At 36.3% G+C, this 16,414-nt stretch overlaps 1 protein-coding gene across 1 annotated transcript; it reads left to right on the top strand.

The window, feature by feature from the left end:
- Positions 1 to 14,965, top strand: LOC131986542 (adhesion G-protein coupled receptor G2-like). The gene is made up of 13 exons (XM_059351553.1): positions 1 to 68; positions 3,205 to 3,420; positions 3,520 to 3,688; positions 6,210 to 6,369; positions 7,275 to 7,397; positions 7,580 to 7,699; positions 8,768 to 8,807; positions 9,272 to 9,375; positions 9,560 to 9,678; positions 10,705 to 10,973; positions 11,240 to 11,345; positions 11,716 to 12,044; positions 12,606 to 14,965. The coding sequence occupies exons 1-13, from the start codon at positions 17 to 19 to the stop codon at positions 12,716 to 12,718; spliced, it is 1,920 nt and encodes a 639-aa protein (XP_059207536.1). The 5' UTR covers positions 1 to 16; the 3' UTR covers positions 12,719 to 14,965.
- Positions 14,966 to 16,414: the final 1,449 nt, after the last annotated feature.

Here is a 16,414-nt window from a genome sequence, read left to right as displayed (position 1 = left end):
ATTCAGAGGAAGTACAATGGTTCCCTTACTGCTGTTACTGCTGCTGCCTGGACTGCTGGCTGAACAAGGTATGAATGGCAGTTTAATTAGTTTAGGCTTTGTTTACCAAAGAAAGAACAATGCATAAATGCAAAATAGGTAGAAACAGATATAACTAATTTATTTATTTATTATTTTGGTATATTTGCAATTCATTTTTCAACCAGAATAGCTGAATAATAGCACCAAATATGTAATCTAGGACAGCAGAACACAAAACAACTGGCTTGGAGTTGGTTCTGAGGACTTAAAAAAAAAAAAGCTTTATAATAAGGTCCTTAATAACCATTAATTAACAAGTAATAAGGCATTGTTCTCGCTTTACATCCAGTAGTTGCAAAAAGCATAGTTAAGTTATAGTTAACTTATAATAGATGAGCATATAAATAATAAAGCATATTTTAATATCAATAAGCAAACAAAATAAGATTAATAAAGGCATGGCAAAGACATAATGGGTGGGTCATGGGTGTTTGTAATGCCTTTATTAACACTTATATAAGCTTATAAACACACAGTAATGTTAATACGCATCTTGTAAGGACTTACAAGGGCCTTATTACTTGTTAATTAATGGTTATTACAAGGACCTTAGATAGATAGATAGATAGATAGATAGATAGATAGATAGATAGATAGATAGATAGATAGATAGATAGATAGATAGATAGATAGATAGATAGATAGATAGATAGATAGATATACTTTATTTATCCCAAGCTGGGAAATTACAGATTCACCTTATTATAAAGCGTTACAGTTTCTCTTTATCTATCTTGACCAACAACACATACCAGAAAAGAACAGTGAAACCACATGACAGGCTCAAAATTCGTCCGAATGCTAAAGATAAGTTAACCACAAACCACTGATAGCATCCTCTTCACATCCACATGCTTTAGACGGAAATTACTCATTTTAACCAAAGCATTAAATATATTTTTATTAGATTTTAATATAATTCGAGCTCGCCTTATGTAATCATAATAAAAAGTCAAACATAAAACTCACTGTAGACATATATAGATGATCAAGCCTAACCCTAACCCTAATAAAGGCATGGCAAAGACATAATGGGTGGGTCATGGGTGTTTGTAATGCCATTATTAACACTTATATAAGCTTATAAACACACAATACTGTTAATAAGCATCTTGTAAGGACTTACAAGGGCAGTCTGTGGCCCTAGAGGTTAGGAATCGGGCTTGTAACTGGAGAGTCGCTGGTTCGAATCCCGGTACTGACAGGTCTAGGACTGAAGTGCCCTTGAGCAAGGCACCTAACCCCCCCTCCTTGCTCCTTGTGTTCACTTGTGTGTAAAAAAAGGATGGGTTAAATGCAGAGGTTGAATTTCCCCATTGTGGGATTAATAAAGTACTCTTCTTCTTATTACTTGTTAATTAATGGTTATTACAAGGACCTTAATATAAAGCGTGACCGAAAAATGTAGCTTCTGTTATTGAAAGTCAAATGATTGTACAGAGCAGGGGTCTAAAAATCTAATCTGCCTCAGTACGCTATGATCTACTCAATGCATTCACCCGACAGTGTTAAAAGCCATGTCATTCTGTGCTTTATACACTGATGATATGGGAGACACCAGTAAAACTCCTCACACATTCAGTTACTTTTAAATCAGTGAATCACATTAAAACCTAGATTTTTTTTTCCGGTGCTCCAAAGTATTTCAGTGTCATTTTTATGTTGAAATAAACAAGGTCAGATAGGATTTTAGTTATAGGATATTAGATAGGATATTAGGGGTCTGTAAACCCAATGACAAACATCTGAGAGGGAATTATAACATTCTGACTGTAAGAAGGTAAAGAGAATAAGTAAATAATACTTCCCAAATAAATATATTGAACTAAACTAATCAGATAACCTGTATTTTGTTTTTTTCCAGTCTGATAAGCCAATAGCCATATGCAAATTTGGTGCTCTCTTAAAACATGTTTTGCCTTTATTATGGTCATTTATCACGCTGTTGTTTGTACCCCCTATGATATAATCATGGTTTCATGAAAAACAAACAAAAAACATTTGAATATACAAATCTAAAAATGTTTTACAAAGATGGTTGCTTGCTTGGAATATTTTTTTTTCTCCCCTCAATGAAACAACAAACAATACTACTTCAGGTCTCTACACTGCAAAAAAAGAAAAGTTGGGTGAACTCAAAATTTCAAGGCAACAAACTTCGATAAAATTTTAAGTTGGACAATTAAACTAAATATTTTAAGTTTTGTGTTTGAGTTTGCTAACTCTGAATTCCTCTGGCATGATTGTAACGCCGCTATGAATGTCAGCTAATGTTGTGACCACAATTTTGTTAGCATTGATACGCTAATGGCTACTCTTGTAGCTGTAACAAGCAGCGCCGCTAGCGTCAGTTAGCCGCTAGCATCAGTTAGCCGCTAGCATCAGTGAGCCGCTAGCTTTCGCTAATGACCAAATTTCACAACAAAGAAATAAGAGTTATCAGAACTATTGTCCCTTGTTGTGAACCCCAACTTAAAGATATAAGTAACAACAACTCACCAACTTGTTTTTGAGCAGACAACTGGCTTCCTTTGTTGTGCTAATTTACATTATTGCCCTAAATGTCAGTAATTTATATTTACAAGTTTTACCAAATGAAATCACTGTTTTAGACCAAAAAATACAAGTCGGCTTTTTTGCAGTGTAGTGTCAAATACATGTAAGATCCAGTGAGTTACTTCTGTGTTCAGTTTGTCTCACACTTCATCCGGTATCATAATTATTAACATAATGATTATTTTTCCTTAATTTCTATCTATTTTTAAGTTATTTCAAATTTTTAAAAATAAGTACTAATGGCAGTAATACTTCTCATAAAGGAACATTGTAAGCTATACTGATAAAAAAACAAACAAGTGAAACAGCAGTGCACTCCTGTGGCCATCTGATGCTGCACCTATGACTGAAAGTATTATCTCCTGGAGTGCATTGTGTTGGAATTGACATAATACAAATGTTTTACTACTTCCTGTTGCCAGTAGGTGATGCTACGACTGTGACTCACTGGGTGTGTAGATGTCTTTAGGCCTGGACACTGAAGCAACTGTTAAACCATTAGCTAAAAATGAAAAAGTCCTTGTTATTGAAGGTATGTACGATACAGTGAGTTGTTTCTGTGTTCAGTTTGTTTCCAAATTTCAGATTACACCACAATTAATAACATGACGGATACCATCATCTCTGACAATACAACTCGTTATGTGGACTGCCGTTATGCGGATGGATTGCCCTGTCTCATTGAATGCACGCTGAGCAACATAACACAGTTTACTGGATCTATTTGTTTGAAGGCTGATAAGAAAATAAAAGGAAGTGTGGTTGAGTACAACATGGAGCCATGTAAGTACACTGACTCTGTAGCAAATTATCTCTGATGGGGTCAGAAATAAATATCACATAAATAAATATATCTTATGTCCATCCTTTCTCACTTCTCAGATACCACTTGTACTGTGTACCTTTGCAACGAAACTAAAATCGTTGAACTGATGAAGTCATTGGAGACGGAAGAGTCCGAACAGATGCAATTGTCGAGACTCCTCCACATAAAGAAATCATGTCCACATCTCTTCCAAGTCAGCTATGTAGTCAAGGCATCATATATCAGGTAAGTAGCAAACCTACTGCAGGTACACTCAGTGCTACTGTTTCCTGTAATACTGTTTTTAGCTGTGGTTTAACCCTTTATCAGGCAAAGAACTATATTTGGTAACTTCAGGTAATATTTGGAGAAAAAAGTCGCAGATTTAAGAGATTTAAAGTGGCAAATATGTGCAAAAAAAGTCGCAGATTTACACTTCTAATGCACAACATGGGTCAAAAATGACTCATTCATCCAAATTTGATTTAAAATTAAATGACCTAATACTATAATAATAGTAATTTGTTTCAAATAGTTACTTTCCACACTCATATATTTCATATATTTAACATGTTTATGTATCATTTTGTCACACACATACAGTGTATCTGGAAGGTTTTCACAGCGCTTCACTTTTTCCACATTTTTTTATTTTTCAGCCTTATTCCAAAATTGATTAAATTCATTTTTCCTTAAAATTGTACACACACAATACCCCCATAATGAAATGTTTTGACCCATGTTGTGCATTAGAAGCGTAGTGATACAAAAAGGGTTTTTATTCAAAAAGTAAGAAATGAAAAACAAAAAATTAGGATATATGATGATCAAAAACAAGTTGATTGAGGAAAACCTGGAATACTGAATGATGAAATTAATTTATTGCAAAAATATAGAAAATTAAAACCTCAGTCGGGTCACTTTAGACCATGTTGTGCATCAAAGGGTTAAGCATGATTTTAACAATTCATTGGACGATTCATAAAACATTTGTGGCAGTGACCTCCTACAGTAGGAGCAGTAGTAGGTTTCTAAACTTTGTCATTTAGGCTCCGTTTACATGATGACGGTCTGAACAGAAGACGCAAAAGTGGCGTCACGTCTTCACTTTTTATTCCTCGTTTAGACGAGCATTTTCGGGAGGAAATCTACTGCATACGGTAACGCAAAAGTGTGTGGATTTCGATTGTATTCATGCCAGGCGGCATCACTTAAAGCGATAAGAGCATCTTTGGGTATGTGGAAGTTTTCACGCCACACATTTCCATCAGCTACTCCTTCCACAAAGTTCTCCACCATCACTAGATCTCCCAGGTATTCCAGATCCTTCTCTGTTCACTAATACTATCTGTACATATCCTGTACATTTGGTGGAAAGACTCCTGTAAGTTTATTAGAGCTGCCAGAGCAGCTTGAAGGTCCGACGCATGGAAATAATCCCACATGTTTGTTTATTTTCCTGTACTGGAGCATGTATGTGACGTAAACACATACGTGACGTGAGCAGATCAGATCAGAGTTTTGTGTCTTGTCAGTGTAGACGACACGCTACGGAGGAGCGGATTCAACTTTTCCACTTTGGAAGGTGGTTTCAGTCTAAACGAAAGGCACTTCCGATAAAATATTTTGTCGTTTTTACCCGGAAGCGTCCTCATGTAAACGGGGCCTTGGATTGAAGCTAAGTTCAGGAGCAGGAGCACACCTCCACCCTACCTAACCCTCTCCTCCTCCTTTTTGCATTTCGTGCCAACGCTGAGATGCATCAGCAAGCACACTCGTGGTAACCAAGAACCAGAACACAGGTGCATCCTGCTGCTTACTGTCAGAAACTGCAGCAGCCCACACCACCAGGCTGCAGGCACGCAATGGCCTACTTCTAGCAACCACAGTAGCCTCCTCCAGCCAGGCTTCCTGGCACCAGGAGGCCACAATCAGCAGCCACTTTACAAACCAACTGCTCTTTTTAATGTCCCAACAGATCAGCTGACCAATCAATACACAGATTCTGATTGATTGTCTCCTCTCTTCTTGTCTCCTCTGAGATACATTTAGAGACTGGAGCATCCTCAGTGATGGCAGACTTTTATGAACTATATTTACAGAGTTAAATGGAGCCATTAACCCTTTATCAGGCGAAGAACTATATTTGGTAACTTCAGTGGATATCAAAATGGGGTCGAGAAAAAAGTTGCAAATTTACTAGATTAAAGTGTCAAATCTACAAGAAAAAAAGTTGCAGATTTTCGAGATTTAAAGTGGCAAATCTACAAGAAAAAAAGTTGCAGATTTAAGAGATTTAAAGTGGCAAATCTGCGCGAAAAAAAGTCGCAGATTTACGAGATTTGAAGTGGTGAATCTGCGCGAAAAAAATTGCTGATTTACAAGATGAAAATAATATTTTGAGAAAAAAGTTTACGAGATTAAAGTGGCAAATCTACGAGAAAAAAATGCACAGATTTATCAGATTTAAAGTGATGAATCTGCGAGAAAAAAGTTTTTTTCCCACTTCTCGTAAATCTGTGACTTTTTTCCACGCAGATTTGCCACTTTAAATCTGTTAAATCTGCGTCTTTTTTTCTTGTAGATCTGCCACTTTAATCTAATAAATTTGCAACCTTTTTTTAATTTTGGATATCTGCTGAAGTTACCAAATACGGTTCTTCGCCTGATAAAGGGTTAAACGTCAAATAAGTGTGTTTTTCAGGTCTGGACCATAACTGGTTAAAACATGTTTTAACAAAATTTGAGGTCTGTTGTCTTTCTGCAGTGTGGAAAAGCACATGATCCATAACATCATGGGAAAAGCCCCGCTTGAGACTCAAAGCTCCATTACCTACAAGATGAAGGACTTGTCTCTGAATGTGATCAACATCACTGAAACTGATCTCAGCTCCACCGACCCCATCATCAAGATAGAAGCTCCACAGGTACACAAACTGAGATGCTCAGTTAAAGCAAACCTGTCAGTGGCGGACTCAGAGGGGGGGCAGGAGGGGCGACCACCCCCTCTCATGCCTCCACGGTTGAAAAAGCGCGCTAAAGTGCCCTCTAGAGTGGTGAAAACGAGAGGAAGTGCCTTATTGGCTGCCCTTTACACGTGCAAAAAATGATTTGGTGCCCTCTAGGGTGGCCCTTTATTCAATAAATTATGATGATGTGCCCTCTAGTGCAAGAAAATTCGATAACGTGCCTTAATGAGAGCCCTTCTAGTGCCCTTTTTCCTGTTTGGTGCCTCCGTGGTTGAAAAAGCGCGCAAAAGTGCCTTCGAGAGTGGTGAAAATGAGAGAAAGTGCCTTATTGGCTGCCTTTTACACATGAAAAAACGTATTGATTGCCCTCTAGGGTTCCCTTTTATAAAATAAATTATGTTGATGTGCCCTCTAGAGATTCTATAATACGATATCACCCAACTGTGAATAATGCTGTGAGATGTTTGCTCTCATTTAGCTCTCAAAATGCACAAAATAGATGCATTTTACTTAAAAATTTACAAATTTTCTCCTGGGGGGGCATGCCCCCGGACCCCCTACATGGTTCGGTTCAATACTTTTAACTGTCAGAACCATATCATTAATTACTTTGATCTGGATCTCCCTTTAACTTAATGCTAATATTTCATCATACATGATGCATCAGAGCTTTCTGCGTGGGGGTCCCATGTTGTGCAGAATGTGCCCTTTTTATTTTTTCGCCCCTGCCCTTCTAACAGTCTGAGTCCGCCACTGAAACCCTTTGTTGACCAATTTTCGGATAACATTCAAGATTTTTGTGTGTTCTGAGTGTAAACCACAAACTTCCCTGCCCAACCTTATCTCTTTACATCCACTGTTAGCTGCTGCCCCAAAACACTTCATTTATCCCAGAGATTTGGCTGCCTACGTTCGACCTGCAGAACATCCCAATGGAGAAGAGGGTTATTGGTTTGGTCAGCTACATGGAGCAGAGCCAATTCCAAGTATTTCTTTTATTTATTCTTGAAATTATCTATTCATTCAATACACAGTCCTGACTTCCTTGTGTTTTAGTTCTAAATTGAGTTGTGGTCTGATCATGATCAGATGTTTAGATTATTTGGTCATTATACATATTATATGTGTACTAGTTTTGTTTCATGAGTGTTCTGAAACAGTCTCTTAGTTTGAACAGGAAAATATCTCATCAATGATTCTGAGAATAGAGGTACTGGACGGCCAACCTCTTCGTAATCTGAAGACGCCAATTGAGATGACTTTCAGAATTTTTGACACATATACAAATGTAAGTCTGTTTGTGCATGCATGCTTTAATGTTTTCAACATTGATCAAATTGAATGTTACCTGTGAACCTAAGGATAGACAGTGCCCCGTGCTGAACAGATTGTACACATGTGAATTTGGGCCATATGAATAAGACTTGACTCTATGTTGATGATGGCATGGATTTAAAGTTAGTTGCACCTCGGTGGGTTCCCCTGTAAAGCGTCTGTCTTGCAGCCAAGCAGTCCATTAAGCTCCCAGGATCAGAACCAGATATAAGGTGTCATATATTCAATGGTCTCTGCACTGCAAAAAAGCCAACTTGTATTTTTTGGCCTAAAACAGTGATTTAAGTGGGTAAAACTTGGAAATATAAATTATTGACATTTAGGGCAATAATGTAAGTTAGCACAACAAAGGAAGCCAGTTGTCTGCTCAAAAACAAGTTTGTGAGTTGTTGTTACTTATATCTTTAAGTTGGGGTTCACAACAAGGGACAATAGTTCTGCTAACTCTTATTTCTTTGTTGTGAAATTCGGGAAAGCGGTGAAATTCTGTCATTAGCGAAAGCTAGCAGCTAACTGATGCTAGCGGCTAACCAATGCTAGCGGCGCTGCTTGTTACAGCTACAAGAGTAGCCATTAGCGTATCAATGCTAACTCAAAATTGTGGTCGCAACATTAGCTGACATTTCACAGCGGCGTTACAATCGTGCCAATTCAGCACATTGCAGAAGTTAGCAGAAGTAATGGTTAAAAGTTATTACAATGTAAAATTATAAGTTAGTACAACTCACAGTTGAGTTGACAAAAATCTGAATTCAGAGTTGAGCAAACTCAAAAACAAAACTTAAAATATTTAGTTTAATTGTCCAACTTAAAATGTGATCAAAGTTTGTTGCCTTGAAATTTTTAGTTCACCCAACTTTTCTTTTTTTGCAGTGTGTTCTCAGCCTCCTACATTATGTCCTTTTTTGTGGCATCATCACATTTAACTTGCTAAAGTTCATCACAAAGTTTTCTAATTAAACCAACTCTTTGGGTGGCATCCACTACTTTAATGCAGCTCTGTATTTTTGTATTTTCACAGAGTACTCCACGGTTACAGTGTCGCTATTTTGATGAACATGGTAGGTTATATAACAGTTTTTGATTACAGCAGAAAAATCACAAAGCACTGGAATTGCATGTTGTATTAACTCACTCACTAAATGTTTCATCAGAAAGCTTCCGCTAAATTATTGTGTCAGCAGAATAACATCAGTTAAAAGGCCAATTTTGTGATAATAGTCCGTCTTTGCCTATATCATATGTTAACATTTTTTAAATAATAAATATATATTTTGAAGTCTGAGAATATATATTAAAAGCTGAGAATATATATCGAAAGTCTGAGAATATATATTACAATCTGAGAATATATATTAAAATCTGAGAATATATTTTGAAACCTGAGAATATATATTGAAGTCTGAGAATATTATAAGATATATATAATATATATATATATATATATTTTGGATGTTTGGTGGATGTTGCTGTCTAGACAATCAACTGAATTTGGCCTGAATAATTTAATTAATTTAATTCCTAGATTCATCCCAATTGAGCTGGAAAAAAGATGGATGTGTGACCAATTATACCCAGACTGACATTATTTGCAGCTGTAACCATGCAACACCGTTCGCAGTCCTCCTGGTAAGAAGACACTTTAGATTTCACTGACTTGTTCCTGATCATAATCAGTTATTGAAGCTTTTATTCAGCCAGCATCTTTCATACAGGAAATACAACAGATAAGAGTCATATTTGCTAATCTTCATTCAGCTAAACTGAACCCATATATTTAAAATAGTTTCCACTACACCTCTTTTTTTTGCAGATTGCAGAAACTGAAATACCAGAAGTCCACTGGGAAATCCTGTCATACATCAGTTACATAGGCTGCGGCCTGTCTGCATTCTTCACTGCTTTGTCCATTGTCGTATATGTCTTCAATCGGTAGGTACACTGCAAAAAAGCCAACTTGTATTTTTTGGCCTAAAACAGTGATTTAAGTTGGTAAAACTTGGAAATATAAATTATTAACATTTAGGGCAATAATGTAAGTTAGCACAACAAAGGAAGCCAGTTGTCTGCTCAAAAATAAGTTGGTGAGTTGTTGTTACATATATCTTTAAGTTGGGGTTCACAACAAGGGACAATAGTTCTGCTAACTCTTATTTCTTTGTTGTGAAATTCTGTCATTATTGAAAGGTAGTGGCTAACTGATGCTAGCAGCGCTGCTTGTTACAGCTACAAGAGTAGCCATTAGCGTATCAATGGTAACTCAAAATTGTGGTCGCAACATTAGCTGACATTTCATAGCGGCGTTACAATCGTGCCAATTCAGCACATTGCAGAAGTTAGTAGAAGTAAGGATTAAAAGTTATTACAATGTAAAATTATTAGAGTTGAGCAAACTCAAAAACAAAACTTAAAATATTTAGTTTAATTGTCCAACTTAAAATTTTATCGATGTTTGTTGCCTTGAAATTTTGAGTTCACCCAACTTTTCTTTTTTTGCAGTGTATACATGTATTTTATGCATTTTATGCAGCTAGCTCTCGGACAGCTATTCATCCTATCAACTCAGTGTTGCCCATAGCATGATGTCATACTGTGTACAAATAGCTAGACACTTTTATGGATATTTTGCATGTCATATCTATACATTTTTAGCTTTTTGCATGTCATTCAACTCCTACCTCTGAGGCTTTTTAAACAGTTTTCAACCCCTGACCTTCAACAGAACTATGTGTAAGCAACAAAACCTAAATTATTATAACCAGAACTCAATCAAATAACTTAACATTAACTTTTTTTGCTGCACTCAAGACAAACGAGGGTCTTTTGTAATTTATCTCAGCTTATAATATGATAAAATGGGATAAAGCTGTTTGATTAAAAGAGATTCAGCATTCTTTTTTTTTCTAGATCGTGGCCTTTTCATTATGTCCTAATTGACTTTTTCTGTCTCTTCCTCAGAAACCACAAAATGGATTACTCCATCTCTATCCATGTGTGTCTGAGCGGGGCCTTGTTTCTGCTCAATACAACCTTCCTACTGACTGAGTGGGGGGCCAATATGGACCCAGACTGGGTGTGTGTGTTTGTCGCGGCTCTCATGCATTACTCCTTGCTCAGCTGTTTCACCTGGATGGCCATAGAGGCACTTCACCTCTATCTTCTGCTGATAAAGGTGTTTAACACCTACTTCAAACACTACCTGGTCAAACTGTCTCTCGCTGGATGGGGTGAGTGATCCTACTGAGTTCACTACATGCTGGTGTGCTTTATCAGTGCATGATGAAAAATGATGATGACACAGGAGGTCCCAGGGACATGGTTCAGTTTTAATAATAAAGAACAATTTTTTTTACCCACAGAACCTCTGTTTCATAGAAAGCACCAGAAAATTGTTACTATAGTGTGAGTGTTTCTTTTCTCCATCTTCTCTGATGCTTTCTGTGTGTGTGTATGTGTGTGTGTGTGTGTGTGTGTGTGTGTGTGTTATCCTCAGGGATCCCAGGGATAATTGTGGGAGTCTCTTTGGCAGTGAAGGACTTCAAACAGTTCTATGGAGTTAAACAAATGAACATGGCAAATAGTAACCAAACTAGCGCCATGTAAGTAAAACATTTTGCAAAATGTGTCATTTCTACACAAATGTATATGATCAAACAACATTTGTGCATTTCAGTTACGACATTTTTTTTCATACTGTCTAATCACAAAATGTTTATTAGGGCCCGAGCAGGCAACGACCTGCGAGGTCCCTATTGAATTTCGAATTATTTTTTTTTTCTTCTTCCCAAATGATTGCATTTTTCACTGCCTGAACATACCCCAAAACTCATGAAACTTTAAATATAAGTCACACATGGTGAAAAATTTTGTAATCTATTGTCATCCTGAATTTCCACCACTATGTGGCGCTATAATAAAGGAAAGTGCGTTTTGGATAATAACTATACTTCATACCTGTCTGTCCCACAGCTGTTGGATCACCGATGACTCGTTCTTCTACTCTGTGAACCTGGTGTATTTCACCCTCATATTCATCTTCAACACCGGCATATTGGTGGTAGTGTCCTCTAACATCTGCAAGATGAAACAGGTGTTCAGGAACACCTCCACGCTCGGAGCAGAGGCTGAGGGAAACCCTAGGATCAACTCTGAGATGGCCAGTGAGTCATGCAAGAGTGGCTTCACTGTGATGGGTCTGACCTGCCTGATGGGGACCACCTGGGGCCTGGCCTTCCTCGGCTCAGGATATGTGAACTTACCCATCCTCTACCTCTTCTGCATCCTCAACTCCACTCAAGGTCTGCTTTCACTTCTGATTCTTTCTGTTTTTAACCCTTCATCAGGCAAAGAACTATATTTGGTAACTTCAGGTAATATTACGAGAAAAAAGTTGCAGATTTACTAGATTAAAGTGGCAAATCTACAAGAAAAAAAATAGCAGATTTAAGAGATTTAAAGTGGCAAATCTGTGCGAAAAAAGTCACAGATTAACGAGAAAAAAGTGGAAAAAAGCAACTTTTTTCTCCAAGAATCACCACTTTAAATCTCGTAAATCTGTGACTTTTTTCGTGCAGATTCGCCACTTTAAATCTCTTAAATCTGCAACTTTTTTTCTTGTAGATTTGCCACTTTAATCTCGTAAACTTTTTTCTCAAAATATTATTTTCGTATGGTTTTTTTTACACATTCTGGCAGTATGTAATATCCTCCAATATTCTCTAGGGTTGAAATTTGGAATTTGCAAGTATTTCAATGAGTGCCCTATTAAGGGTTAACAGAGGGTTTGTCTTCATCAAATGCCCTCTTTTACCACTATCACTCCACTCATGGTTTAACAATGTTTGTGTCTCTTTGTCAAGGTTTCTTTATCTTCCTGTGGATCTCCCTGTCAGTCAAGAGGCAGAGGCAGAGGGAAATGGAGGACAGAATGAGTTCATCTGGTGTGAAGACTTCAGGCGTCAAATTTGATTAGAATCAGTTTCCTGCCAATGCTTCAGATAACAAAGCTGTGGTGTAATTATTGCCTAACTGCATGTAACCATTGCAGTAACAGTAACTTGTGATGTAAACATTGAATACTTAACTGTTAACATGGCTAATGAAAATTAATATTCCACCAATATTCCTGTTTATATGCAGTCGTGCATACTCTGATTAATACGTTTTTCCATTTAAAAAAGGTGGACATTGAGATATTAGCGCATAATCAAGAACCTTTTGATATTCAAGTCTTTCATAATGTGAATATGTTGGTGTGCTTCCCCTTCCAACCACAAATGCACACTATTGCAAACTGTTGACACACAGATCTGACCGTAAACAGGCCGGAGGACTTGTGTTAAAAATCTAAAAGTGTATTTCAAATGTGGTATCTTAGGCTGTGTATATGAGGCGATGACCATGCAATCATGCAACCAGCAAGAGAGAGTACAGGAAAGAGGAAACTACTCACACATCTGCACTGGCTCCAAGTTGCAGGTTACACTCTTTTAGTAAAAGCCGCCCTATGTATCGAACTAGACTCGTTTAGTTCTCTGGCGGTGGAGCAAACTTCCAAACTCCATCCGATTTGATCCCTCTCAATCTTTAACCCTATAAAGCCAAGTGTATCATATTTGATACACAAGTTTTTGAGACCTAAACATCATCAGTGTGATATTTTTTTCCTGAAAAACCTGACGTGTTGAAAAAAAACAACAACTGAGCAACAAATTGCACAGAAATACAAGATATAGCAAAAATTATATGTAGGTTCCACTGGTGGATCAGTCATTGCTGCGTGAAAACTTCATATCAGCAGATGCATGATGTTGTGTTATATGAAAAAAAATATTTTGCATGTTTGAGGAAAATGTTAAAAGAAAGTAAAGTCTTAGAAGGTTAAAATGTTGGGTTTTATATGTTTTTGTTAGTTCAAGGAAAAACAAACTGTGAGCAACAAATTGCACAAAAAGAACTGATGTATCAAATATGATACAAACTAAAATCATATACGCCTATTGTTTTTAGATTTTTTTTAAATGATCTGTCAGCAGGTTCAAAAAACACTCCAGTTTAAAAAAAAAAAAGAATTTTCTGGCAATTATTTAATGGTTCAGGCTTTATAGGGTTAAGAAGAGACTAAAGACCCAGCTTTCCACTGAACACCTTCACACATAATCTAAACATATGAAGAAAAAAACACAACTTGCACTGTCCTTATACACTGCCTGATAGCATTTATGTCCTAATGGACTCAACTTACTCATGTATTGTCCTTTGACTTCATCTTTACTTGTGTTGTATTAACTCTCAAATGTTTATCGCTTTGGATAAAAGCGTCTGCTGAATAAAATTGTAGAATTGTAGTATTGTAAACACTCCAGCCTTTTGCTGACAAGAATAATTGGAAAATGCTACATTTGGAACAAGACGGATTTCAGAATGTCCAAACAGAGTATGTTGTTTATATGACCGGTATCAAGTTTGGAATATTGTCATAATTGCAATAATAGTGGCATATTAGTGTAAATGTAAATGTAGCCACTGTTCTCTGTACACTGTAAAAAAAAATCTGTTTAATTTACGGTAAAATACCGGCAGCTGTGGTTGCCAGGACATCACCGTAAAAAATACAGTGAGGGTATGTAAATGTAAATATCAGCAAAAACTGTAATTTATACAGAATAATCCCATTACTTTTAGGATAATTGTTTCATCATGGTATTTCTCCATTAACTTTACATGAAAATTTTATATTTTTACAGCAAAACTGTGTGTTTTCTACAGTTTATGGCGGTAGAATTTAAAGTTTTATACTATTGTTTGATTTACAGTAATTAAAAGTATCTACTACGGTGATGTACAATGTTTAATTTTACGACCTATTTCTGATGCAATTTGACAGTTTTTTACTGTAATTTAAACAAACATTTTTTACAGTGTATCTTTAAGTCAAAGCCTCTCCACTAAAAATGTGTTTTTTTTATGTTTCTGACCTTGAATGTACTAACTTGTATCTGTGCAAAGTTTGTAAATACAGTTGTGGTGTTTTCATATTTTCTACTGAAGGGGGAGATGTCTGTGCAGCTCCCTAAAATCTGAGATTCCCCATCTGAACATAAATATTTTGTATAGCTTTAAGTCAGTTCTGTCATTTAGGAAAAGCTGTTTTAAGTTACACTTCTTGAAATCATATGCATAGCTTTGAATTATTCAGATGATACTGTAGATTAAAGCATATACAAATAACCCAAATGTCAAGTGTATTTTCATTTTGTCACGTGTGCTGCCAGTTTTAAGACAAACATTTTGTTGCAGTCTCAGTTTCACTTCCCCAGCAAGCCTAAGTGTTAGTACTTGATAAATGATTGTGACATGATTATTTCTTTTTCCTTGTGTATAATGTGAAACTAACATTTAGAAACTTCCCCTTTCTCTAAACTTGGAGATTTAGTCATTGTACAATAATGACATAATCTGTTTCTGTGAATAACCAGAATTACACTGAAAATGAAGGGTATTTTCTTTTCTTCTTTCTTCTTCTTCTTTCTTTTTCTTCATGAAAATTCAGTACTTTACTACCTCAGAAGGTGTCTCCAGCACCAGGTTCTGCCATGATGGCACACACATACTAGATCAAACAATAAATTTTCCATTAAAATGCTTTTAAAACACGTCACATGTGAATCACTTCTTGTTCATATGAGCGGTTCCACCCCCACACGCTGCCACTACCATGTGATATATGTAGATGTGAAACTTACTGGTCATTCATCAAGGAAACCTCAAGCGAACAGAGCGTGGCTGTGCACATAATATGTCTGTTTGAATCAGGAGTGAGGCACGATGTGGATTATTCTATTTCTAGTTACAGCTGTAAGGTTTTCTACAACTCAAGCAGTTGGTGAGTTTTTAATCATGTTTATTGTCATTCTTATGGTTGTATGCTTATGATGTGAAAACAATTTCAACTGTTAACATATTAAGGTAGAGAGAAAAATAATGTCACTCATCGTCCTCTGGAGGAACTCTGAACCTGTTGGTTAACACTGAAAGCCACAGTTTGATCAAAATCTGCCTGTTTGCCTCTTGTATTGTTTATCTTACTCAACTGTCAATCTTATATCCACATGTTTGACTATTTCACTTTTCCTCTGTCACCCTGATAGATGACTGTATGAAAGTGCTTGACGAATGTCTACAAGGGGGCGATCCTTGGATCGGGTAACTCATACTCATACAAACTAAGCTGATACTCTTATTAATATTCTTTTTATACATTATTTATTTGTGGGATTTTCAACACTAGAGACAGCATCACCAGTACATTAGATAAACAAAATTAAAAAATGATGTTAAATTAAAAAAACAAAAACAAAATGTATCTATATATTGTATGTATATTGTATGTATATGTATATATTATAATATATACATATATTATAATATTCTCTCCTGATGACGGCTCGCCCTCACTGCAAAAAAAGAAAAGTTGGGTGAACTCAATATTTCAAGGCAACAAACTTCAATAAAATTTTAAGTTGGACAATTAAACTAAATATTTTAAGTTTTGTTTTTGAGTTTGCTCAACTCTGAATTCAGATTTTTGTCAACTCAACTGGAAGTTGTACTAACTCATAATTTTACATTGTAATAACTTTTAATCCTTCTGCTAACTTCTGCAATG

This window comes from Centropristis striata, chromosome 2 (assembly GCF_030273125.1).
Source record: "Centropristis striata isolate RG_2023a ecotype Rhode Island chromosome 2, C.striata_1.0, whole genome shotgun sequence".
Taxonomy (NCBI): Eukaryota; Metazoa; Chordata; class Actinopteri; order Perciformes; family Serranidae; genus Centropristis; species Centropristis striata.
This window is presented reverse-complemented; position numbering and strand designations above follow the sequence as displayed.

Excerpts from the sequence above, each read along its gene's own strand:
- LOC131986542 (XM_059351553.1), top strand. The coding sequence starts at position 17 with ATGGTTCCCTTACTGCTGTTACTGCTGCTGCCTGGACTGCTGGCTGAA. Across the intron at positions 10,974-11,239 it reads ACTGTCTCTCGCTGGATGGG|GGATCCCAGGGATAATTGTG; the intron begins GTGAGTGATCCT and ends TGTTATCCTCAG. Across the intron at positions 12,045-12,605 it reads CATCCTCAACTCCACTCAAG|GTTTCTTTATCTTCCTGTGG; the intron begins GTCTGCTTTCAC and ends CTCTTTGTCAAG.